Raw genomic sequence first — 11,421 nt, forward strand, 5'->3', positions numbered from 1 at the left:
CAGTGGTCTCAGTAACCTACTATGAGGAGACACACAGGAGGTAAAAGCAAGCCTATGTTCCTGAGACCTTTGCAGTGAAGCCCGAGATCTAGCCCTAAGACCTCATTCCCAGTTAACGTGGTAATTATAAATGAAGGAAGCTGGCAGTCAGCTATTTACCACTGAATATTCATAGACAAAACGCAACGCATGAGTTCCTAGTTTTAATCACAGGAGTCAGGTGGTTGGTCAAGTCTAAGAAAGTAAATAATGATCCATAAAAAGCAGAACCAAAATTGCTACTTACCAAATATCTTCAGGCCAGCCATACTTTATCAGATCTTCATCTGCAGAGACAGGAGAACAAAGAAAAGGAAAAACAAGAGAAATGAAGGTCTTAAGGGATACAAACTACTATGTATAAAATAAATAAGCAGCCAGGATATATTGTACAGCACAGAGAAATAAAGCCATTATTTTGTAATAACTTTAAATGGAGTACAATCTATGAAAATACTGAATCAGTATGTTGTACATTTAAACTAATACAATATTTTATTTATTTATTTTTAATTTTAATTCAGTTTTAAAAGTATTCTTTGGTTCTTTTATTTATTTATTTTTTGGCTGCGCTGCACAGCTTGAAGGATCTTAGTTCCCTGACCAGGGATCAAACCTGGGCCCTGCCAGTGAAAGCGCCAAGTCCTAACCACTGGACCGCCAGGGAATTCCCTAACATAATATTTTAAATCAACTATACTTCAATAAAAATAATTTTTAAATTTTTAAATAAAACAAAACTAAAAACATGTTTTAAAGAGAAGGTTAAATGAAATATGCCAAAGTTTATCGTAAGTTGGGAAGGGAAAAAAAAAACCAATCTTTTCCACAAAACTTTTTCTCTCCCTTAATAAAGAGTAATTCAAAGAGGCTTTGATGCTTGAAAATACCAGAAAAAATTTTTTAATAGTTTTTACAACTGGACAATTATAATCATAATTTTGTATAACATTTATAATCTAAAGTTCAAAGATATTTGTATTTGAAGATAAAACTAACACTGGCAAATCAGAGCAACTGAGATGTTAGATAATGTCTTAGAAAACTGATTCACTATAACAATACTTATATGTTAAAATGGTTTTGCTACAACTTTAAAACCAGTGGACTGCATTTTACGTCTTAAAAATAAAAAAGCTTCTCAATTATAAAATTGTAGAAAATTAGGGAACAAAACAAACACCAGAAACATAAAAAAGAAAATAAAAATCACCTAAAATTCTGTACATATGAAAATAAAAATAGAAGAAATAGGTAAAAGTCAAAGTAACTGTCTCTGAGAGTAGAACGTGGGTATTGAAAAGGATGGGGTAGAGAACTGATGTTTTTTACTATAAGCATTCTGTTATTACTTGAACTTTTTTTTGTGTGTGTGGTACGTGGGCCTCTCACTGTTGTGGCCTCTCTCGTTGCGGAGCACAGGCTCCGGACGCGCAGGCTCAGCGGCCATGGCTCACGGGCCCAGCCGCTCTGCGGCATGTGGGATCTTCCCGGACCGGGGCACAAACCCGTGTCCCCTGCATCGGCAGGCGGACTCTCAACCACTGCACCACCAGGGAAGCCCTGAACTTTTAAACTATATATTTGTTAGATAAAAATAAAAATTTTAGAAGTTCTTTGGAAAAAATGACTACTTGATTCTATCATATGGATAAACTTTTCTGTTGCTGACATTTGGATTGCTTCTAATTATAAATGCTTCAGTAAATACTTTTTAAATAAATATGTCCATACTCCTGATTATTTCCTTAAGGTGTATATCTAAAAGCTGAAGTATTCGTTCAAAACATATGCATATATATGTTTGTTTTGTTTTGTTTTTTTGTTTTTGGCTATACCACATGGCTTCCAAGATCTCAGTTCCCCGACCAGGGACTGAACCTGGGCCATGGCAGTGAAAGCGCCAAATCCTAACCACTAGACCACCAGGGAACTCCTACGTATGTATATTTTTAAGGCTAATGATATATATCTCTACAGAAAGGTTATCTCAATATATACCTCTAATAGCCATATTAATAATTAGTAATACAGAAGCATTACTTAAATTATTAAACCTAAAGTTAAAAATTGTAAGGTAAAGTGATTCACATATGATGATTTAAAATGTACTCAAGTATATATAAAATGTACTCAAGTATATATAAAATGTACTCAAGTATTTAAAATGTACTCAAGTACATAAAATGTACTCAAGTACATATAAAATGTACTCAAGTATTTCCAGAAAAGTACATATAAAAAGTACATATAAAAAGTACATATAATGATAGAGTACATATAAAAAGTACATATAAAAAATAAAAGTACATATAAGTACATATAAAAGTACATATAAGTACATATAAAATATAAAAGTACATATAAGCACATATAAAATATGTACTTACATGATGATAGAGTACCCTCTTGGATGAGGGTACTCTAAGCAACTGCAGACACCTTGAGTTTTCTGAAGGGTTTTCTACTAGCTTAAGTAAGAAGCTGAGCAAATAGCCGGCCAGTAATCAGAAAAAGGGAATTATAAAAACCTCTCTTCCTCATTTGGGCAATGTTTGGCTCCCTGGTGACACCTGCTGGCTAATAAAAAGAACACACCTGAAAGCTTTTCAGAGAAAGTGACTCATTCAACTTAAAATTCATTTATGTTCCATCCAGCCCTTAGCCTGAAGTCATCAAGACTATTAGAAGTAAACGTGATGTGCTAGGAGCACTGGAGAACAGGCAACTCTAAAATGTAATACCAGGCTTCCCTGGTGGCGCAGTGGTTGAGAGTCTGCCTGCCCATGCAGGGGACACGCAGGGGACACGGGTTCATGCCCCGGTCCGGGAAGATCCCACGTGCCGCGGAGCGGCTGGGCCCGTAAGCCATGGCCGCTGAGCCTGCGCGTCCGGAGCCTGTGCTCCGCAACGGGAGAGGTCACAGCAGTGAGAGGCCCGCTTACCGCAAAAAAAAAAAAAAGTAATACTGTTCTTACAAAGCAGACTAAGAGAGTTGGATAACTCTAAGAGTGCCTGGGGAAAAGTATTCTACATACAGATTTTTTTTTCCTACATATACTTTAATGACACCAAAACACCACTCTAGTGGGCTCCAGACAGAATCTAAATTTATATCTGCAGACATAAACTCTGTATCTAGATTTTATCTGTAGAGAGAAATTCCTACAACGGAGGTTTAAAGGATTCATTCTAGCCCATCCTAACCCACTCTTCCACGAAGCCTTCTCAGCTCTCCCTAACCACATTTACCCTCTGCCCCCTCTACTTCTACAGTGTTTGCTATTAATATTACTTCATTTTGCCCCTACTTTTGTTTAATAGACTTTATTTTTTAGAGCAGTTTTATATTCACAGCAAAACTGACTGCTATTTGGTTTTGTATGTGCCTCCACCTGAATGAACACTGAAAACACAGACTCAATCTTCCTCTTTGGATACTAGGAGGCTGGCACATGGCCTCACACAGATCAGCCCCAGCGAATAGGAAACTACAATGGAAGGGAAAAGAGACACGGTGGGAATGTCCCCAACACAGCTGCCTGTGTCAGCAGCACTGGTAGCCCATCAGTGAGCACCGGAATCAAAGCAGCCTTTCGCTGTAAGACATACATAAAGCTGTCCCCGCCCCGCCAGGGCTGCACAGTGCAAAACCCGCACGACCTCGGCTTTAGGTGTCTCTCAGGAACCTGAGTCTTGGGTTCACACCCTTCGTGTGGTAGAAGGGAAAGCAGACTTGGTCAGGTTTGGATCCATATCTACTGTAGATAACTAGGACTCCTATAACTGTGCCTTATTGTTCAATGTAATATAGGGAGACAGTATCCCCTCCCCAGCTATGTTCATCAGGAGGACGCTATGAGAAAACTTATCCATGACAATTCACGGGTTACTAGGAGAAATATAAAACTCAAGTATTAATACACTGCAGACAGCTTCTCCATTAAGTCACAACCAGAGTCAATGGCATAAATTCATTATAAGGAAAAAACCGTTTAAAAATTAGTTATTTTATGCTATTGGTTTTTTCTCTTGGCTAGGATGTGACAGTCTTGCTTATACTGATTCTGCTTATGGTTATAGCAGGGTTTGAAACTGTTACATAGATCTGATTTATAATTATATAGTTATATAACTATATCACATTATTGTATTTATAACATTATATATATTTTATGTGATGTATGTGTATATACACCAACTACATATACTTAGCATGTGTAACTATACATACAACTATATGTTTTTATAAAACTATATGCATAGTTATATCTAAGTTATATATAACTTATCACTGTTCTTTGACATCTTTTCATTTGGGGCCTTATTTCATTAATCAAGTGTCTCATACTGAAGAATGTTATACTTGTCTCTTTTAAAGGATCAAGTTTAAACTGTCAGTTACAAACTGCACCTAGAACAGACACCAATGGTTTTAGAAAAGGAAAAAAAAAAAGCAATACCTGAGGGTTAAAGAAAAGTAACTGAAGTGAATCAGGCAGCTCTCAGACTACTGAGGCAGAGTCACCCAGGCCTGGAGTATTCCCAGGGGAGAAAGGAGGTGGCTTTGGGGAGCTCCAGAGCGAACCACCAGTTACTGAGCGCCCACCGTGGGCCAGGCACTCTCCCCAGGCTCTTTCATTTAACCTTCACAGCCCTGCAAGGCCGATACCGTCCCAGGATCCTCTTCTTACATCTAAGAACCCAGAGGTTCAAAGGGGTTAAGTAACTATGGCTAGTTTGCTGAAGAGCGGAGATTTTAACCCAGACTGGCCAGACTTCAGAGCTGTCTTTTCCAGACATGATGCTACCCTCAAGAGAAGAGCAACTGTGCTTTTCAAGCTTGAAGAAGAGGAATTCTGTCACCTTCTCCAAGCTCCCTTGTTGCAGTTCTTTCCTCCCTCTTCAGTGTCCCACACCCTGAGGGTCAGTGCTGTCACCTCCCTGCTCTCTCTTTTTTAAATAAATTTATTTATTTTTATTTTTGGCTGTGTCGTGTCTTCATTGCTGTACGCAGGCTTTCTCTAGTTGCAGAGAGCGGGGGCTACTCTTCATTGTGGTGCACGGGCTTCTCATTGTGGTGGCTTCTCTTGTTGCCGAGCAAGGGCTCTAGACGTGCAAGCTCAGTAGTTGTGTCTCGCGGGCTCTAGAGCGCAGGCTCAGTAGTTGTGGCGCATGGCTTAGTTGCTCTGCGGCATGTGGGATGTGGGATCTTCCTGGACCAGGGCTCAAACCCGTGTTCCCTGCACTGGCTGGCTGATTCTTAACCACTGCGCCACCAGGGAAGCCCTCCTCCCTGCTCTCTTGATCAAGAAAACTACAGTTCCCTTTCGGCACCCCCCGCCACTCATGCAGTCAAAAAGGCGATCCCTAAATCAGTGTTTTTCTTGTAAACTTTAGATCAAATGCATTAGTGAGTCAGAAAATTAATTTCGCAGGTTAAGACTAATTTTTTAAAAATGAGATAAAACAGAAAATAGAGGGCACAGAAAACAGTATGGGTATTTTTTTGTAAGTTTTTTTTTAGCTAGGTGAATGTTTGTATCATTTAGTCATAGGAATGTGCACAGTATGAGATAACATGTTTTATTCTGAGTGGTCAAGAAAGCACTGTTAACATTTCAAGTCAAAAAGAACCATCTTCTGCCTCAAAACAACCAAGATATGTTTCTTAAATGAGGTAAAAATGTAAAGAAAATGATCTTTTTAAAGTCCAAGCCACAGATTATTTTTATTTGATGAAAACCAGCACAAGTTAACCTCTAATTCCTGTCACCCTAAATCAAACGATACCACAAAACTCTTTGTAAAGTAAGATTCTAATCAGCCACAGGTGGTCCAATTAGCTCAACTATTATCTGATATAATGAAATTCTAAGAAAGTTAATCCTTTGGAATTCCTTATAACAAGTTAGATAGTAGTTAACTGAAAACTCATATCCAACAAGCCATTGGGAGAAAAGGCAATTAACACTTACCTGCTGGAAATTTCAAAATCAAATGCTTTTGAAAACTTACTTTCATATTTATCCTTTCCCATGTAAATAGTGTAAGCAGATGAGTTAACTAAGACAAAACAAAAATAACAATAGTTAGATAACTTCAACACCGACACAACTGTTTGATGGGAAAAACAAGTGACGAATGCTTATTAGGGGTCGGCAAAACATTCATGGCCTGTAGGCCAAATCCAGCCCTGTTTTTGGACAGCCCTTGAGCTAAGAATGATTTTTACATTTTTAAAGGGTTTAAAAAAGCAAAATGAAGAAGAATAAGCTAGAGAGACCGTATGTGGCTTACAAACTCTAAAATACTGACCATCTGGGGAAGGTTTACCAACCCTCATTAAAAATGGCTACTTTCCTACTTTCTCAGGGATTTAGTTCAATGCAATTCCAGTTCAGTCCTATACTTTTGCCTTCTTCAAAATAGTTTTAAAAAAACAACGACCAAAACTCTTCACCTCAACCATTTAAAAATAGGTTCCTATACTTATGCAAGTTTTATTTTTCATAATTTGATTTAGTTATGTCCAAGGTGTGCTGCAAATTATAATAAGCTCCCTATCACATTCAGGGGAAACATTGGCTCTCAAGCTTCTTCTAATCAGTGGCTCTGAACCCTGTTTACACGTTAGAATCACCTAATTTTGCCCCAGCTCCACCTAAGACCAACCAAATCCAAATCTCTGGGGATTGGGGTTTTGCAAAACATCTCTTTTTACAGCGATTCTAAGGTGGAGTCAGCATTAGGAACCACTACCCTAAATCAAAAACAATATTCTGGGTATGGTTTACCTTAGAAATGACATTTGCTTTCCTGAGCTAGTGTGTTTTGATGTGGGCATCCTCCATCTGGAATCAGTTAGGTTTTGTAATTGAAATTCTAACTGGGTCCTGGTTTTCCGAGCTAGTCTACCAAAACCTGTTAGACTCCATTTGGACCTAGCCTCCTGAATTAATAGCCACTGAGCCTCTGCCTACAAAGCCTGACAGACAGGTACGAGCTTGGGCCAGGCAGTCTGCTGGCTGTCGCTCCAGAGAACTACCGTGTGAGTGGAGCTCTGAAGGCTGGGAAGCAGCACTCTTCCATTTACAGATTCTTAAATTCAGGATTGCCTGAACATTCAGAATGAGAAGCTTCTTAAATGATCAATCATAGCTGCCTCTCTTGGGGACAGAAAACTCCCAATTCCTTCAGTTAGCAGTTATGGTGACTACAGTCCATAATTACTTGGAAATAGTTGAGAAAAATAACTTGAAAGAAGAGAATTTTGCACTGACAGCTGACAGAAATACTTGTCTATAACAGAGCATTATATTAGCTTGATAAGCCCTTTGCATAGCATATAACAAATGCCAAGTGCAGGAGTACAACTAAAAAGTGTTTCAGATCCTCTCTGTACATTGTTACATGGGTACACCCTTTTGAGCCTATAAATGTCACCACTAGGAGTATATATCCTACTAATTAATACTCCGTCAAGCAGTGATGTTCTTTTTACAACTTAAACACTCATTAGTTAAGACTGGTTATACACACTATAGAATATCCATAAACAAAATACCATGTACCCATTAAAAAGAAAGGATAGGTGAAGAAATTAAACAGCAGAACAGTATTTTTGTGTATCTATATATAGTAATATTCAATTTGTAAAAAATAAGTAACTGTGTATACATAAACATGTTTACATATATATTTTTAATACACGTACCAGTTTTCTTTATACTGTGCAAGGATATATATTTAATTGTTAACAACAGTTACCTTGTCTACTTGCTTATAAAATGTATAGATGGTTTTTGTAATCAGAACAAACGTAATTTTTTAAAATGATCGAAATAAACAAAGCTGTCTCTGCACGACAAGCTATCTAAATTACAGCCAGGAGAATGACAGATGGTTCTTTGGATGGTTGACCTATAAAATGAGGTGATTAAGAACATAACTGCTACAAGCCCAAACTGAGGGGCATTCTACAAAGTAATTCTTCAATTGACAGTGTCAGTGTGAGAGACAAAGACTGAGCAATGCTCCAAATCAGAAGATGCTAAAGAGTAATGAATGACAGCGGAAAGCAACAATGATTTGTAATTTTCCTTTGTTATAAATTCACCACTAGGACATTGATAAAAACTGAATAAAAGCTGCTGATTACATACTAGTATTGCTGCAATGTTAATTTCCTGATTTTGATAATGAAGAATGTCTTCTGATAAGAGAATATCCCTGATTTTAGGAAAAACACCCTGAAATATTTAGGGGTAAAGTGCAACTTACTAACAAACGGTTCAGAAAAAAAAAATCTGTGAGTGTGGGGAGAGAGTTGGGTGGGGAGGGGAGCTGGAAAAAGAAAGAGAAAGGGGAAAAGAAGGAGATAAGGTATATGTGGTAAAATGTTAGAATTTGGGGAATCTGAGAAAAGGCTATAAAGGAAATCTTTTACTATTCTTATAACTTTTCTGAAATACTGAAATTATGTCAAAATAGAAAATTAAAAAGGAGCATGACTGCTGAGTAAGAAATCTGAATTAAGCTCCCATCCATGTTAGAGGGATAAAGGAAAAGTAAATTGAATTATTCTAGTATTTTTGTTACTCTCACCCAAATATTAAGGTTGATTAGTATGGGAGCTAGTTATCTTGAAGATACCTGATACAGGTGTAGCAACCAGGCCAACTTTAGAGGCACTGTGATAATTTCATAATTTACAGAACAATCTATCTTGAGACAGATGCTAGTAAAAGGTACTAAAAGTACAAGTGAAGTTAATGAGCCATGTGAAGGTAATCTGTGGGTCCATAAATCAGAGGGGCTTAAATTTGACACTGGAAATATAGCAAGGCTAATGTTTCATTATTCTCTTATGAGAGTGTGAAAGAATAAAACTAAGCAGATTTTAGTTAGAGATACTAATTTTAAAAGGGAAGGCAAAAACTTTCTATTGAGATTTTCAATCCATTTTTTTAAAAAGTTTTTTTGCAGTAAACCATCAGTTGCTTGAAAAGCTTGGCTATCTATACGAAGTCATTTCCTGAAGATTCTGTATGTTCAAGTTGTTTTCTGTACTAGGATATATAAAGTTTTACTACTATCTTACTGGAAGTTATAATTTTTCCATTAACTTTGCAATTTTAAAAGCTGCACAAGTGCAGATTTATTAGACTTAGAGGCCAAATATTTTTCTGACAGGAAGCAATTCTGATGTTACAATGGAAGCCAATGAGAAAAATATGATCCCCAAATCAACTGAAGCACTCTGTTCTATTAAGGGCACCTGCGTGTGTATGACTAGCACTCAAGGAATTTAGAATCACTTTAAGGAGAACAAAGCAGCCAGCATAAAATACATTTAGTACCTATATGGCCTGCCTATAGTTTTCATTCCATTGCTGGACTTGTACGGGTAACTATGTTGTCAGGGACTCTCATGAGAGGCTACGAAGAGACACTCCAGTTATCTGGAGGGGCAGGACAGGACAGAGGGAGGATGGAAATGCTATTAGGGGCCTATAATGATTTTTCAGGCTAGTTTGAATTCTGTTTCTAGTAATTTTAATAATATGGGTAAGACAAAATTAAGCCTATAGAGACAGAGAATAGCTTACGGCACACCGTGGAAGCCTAAACTACTGAGAAAAATGAGATATGATAGTATGACGGAGTAGCAGGGGAGGGGGTCTGTGAGTTAGAACTTCCCTGGGCTTCAACGTTCTCATCTCTAAAGAGCAAGTACCACTCTACTGAAACCCACACAAACACTGTGCAGCTAGTTTCACTTAAATCTCACCTTTAACAAGTAGGCAGAGCCAGTAGCAACAGAATAGAGTGTGCTAGAAGTCAAAAAATATCATTCATTTATTCAATAAGTATTTATTGAGTAACTATTATGAGCCAGGCACTACACTAGAGAAACCAGGAGATCCTCTCCCTGCCCTCAAGGGGCTTACACTCTATCTCAAGCAGACAGAGTTTAATATCATATGACAAATGCAATGCCAAAGGCATACATGGGTGTTAAGGGGATCCCCGAAGAGTTATATCTAAGCAATCCTGGGTGGCGACAAGGCGGGAAAGGCATCTGGAAATGACTGGCGAGGGCTGTCTCTGGGGGAGAAGCAGCTAACTGGGGGATTGACTGTAGGCAAAGAGAACAACATAAGCAGAGAAATGAAGACAGTATTTCCTGGGAACTTCCTTGCCTGCCAAAGACAAATCAGTAACATTATCATGTCACTTTTCAAGATCTGGGACATCAACTCTGCCCAGTGAGTGGCTGTATCGCTATTCCAGAGTCTTTTTATGGCTTTCTGTAACATCCAGGCCCTATAACCCTTTCCTAGAAGGCTAAGGCGCACTTCCGGTAAGGCAGAGTTGTTGGCAGATGTCTCCTTTCTTTCTCTACGCGAGTAATTACCAGGGTGCAGCAAGATTAAAGGTTACGGGGGTGGGTGGGGAAGGGAAGACTTGGGATAGGGGTGCGAAGAAGTCCACAAACTGTCCAATTCCCGGTAGCGACAGGTCTTTCTGAATGAGGGGAAAGAACAACTCCCGGAGGCAAAGACAGCAAGGGGGATGGTGCCTCTACGCGCCCCCAGGCCCTGACAAGGGGGCGCACGGGGTGGACTGGGACGGACACGGTGGGGGGACCATGAGGACGCGGGAAGAGGCACCCACTGCCGAGGAGGCGCTCAAGGACCAGGCTCAGCGGCGGCCTGGGGGTTTTTCGGCTTCGGAGCCCCGCGGTCGAGCAGGGACCCGGGAGGTCTCGGCGCCCACTCACCGCTGCTGCTAGTGAAGTAGAACACCATGATCCCGGCGGCGGCACGGCGACTCCAGCGCCGAGCAGCGGCACTTAGCCCTGGAAGATCAAGATACCGGAAGCGCGGAGGCCGCGTTCCCCGGAACTCCTCCGCGCACTTCCGGCGGACGTCGGGCAGTGTCATAACGGCGGCTGCTGGCGGGCTACCGTGTCGGCGCGCTCAGAGCTCAGCTTACTAGGGGATTGAGGGGAAAGAGGATGGAGCCAGGACAATAGGTGATTGGAAAACTGCGGGGAAACTCCGTCTTTCTAAGAGAAAAATGTCATTCACTGACTTTATTTTCAGAACCTCCACCCCGTGAGCGGTCAAATCTTGAGGCTTAGCTCTTGGTCTTATCTGCCTCCTTTCAGCCGCATCTGGCCTGCCTGAAAGTAGAAACCTGTTGTCTTCTTCACAGCTAGGCGTTTACTGAGCCAGTTACGGTACTTGGCACTTAGTAGGAGCTCATTAAATTTTGAGTGAACCCCAATTCCTCCACTATTCTCATTCTAGGTCCATCACCTACTGGGCACATTTGGTGCTGCACTTAACCTTAGCTGTAAGATGAAGATGAATA

The 11,421-nt window shown here is 39.8% G+C and overlaps 1 protein-coding gene across 7 annotated transcripts in view; it reads right to left on the bottom strand.

Annotated features, from left to right (window-relative positions):
- CCDC25 (coiled-coil domain containing 25) overlaps nt 1-10,944 on the bottom strand; it is a 73,084-nt gene extending 62,140 nt beyond the window's left edge. For all 7 annotated transcript variants that reach the window (XR_009541694.1, XR_009541693.1, XR_009541695.1 and 4 more), the window contains exons 1-3: nt 10,826-10,944; nt 6,058-6,105; nt 287-326 (exon numbers count right to left, since the gene is read on the bottom strand). Coding sequence is in view for 4 of the 7 variants with exons in the window: in XM_060155753.1 (XP_060011736.1) it covers nt 287-326; nt 6,058-6,105; nt 10,826-10,853 (116 nt within the window). In the remaining 3 variants the exon portion in view is untranslated. The remainder of the gene's footprint in view (nt 1-286; nt 327-6,057; nt 6,106-10,825) is intronic.
- Nucleotides 10,945-11,421: the final 477 nt, after the last annotated feature.

Source organism: Lagenorhynchus albirostris, chromosome 7 (genome assembly GCF_949774975.1).
Source record: "Lagenorhynchus albirostris chromosome 7, mLagAlb1.1, whole genome shotgun sequence".
Lineage (NCBI taxonomy): Eukaryota > Metazoa > Chordata > Mammalia > Artiodactyla > Delphinidae > Lagenorhynchus > Lagenorhynchus albirostris.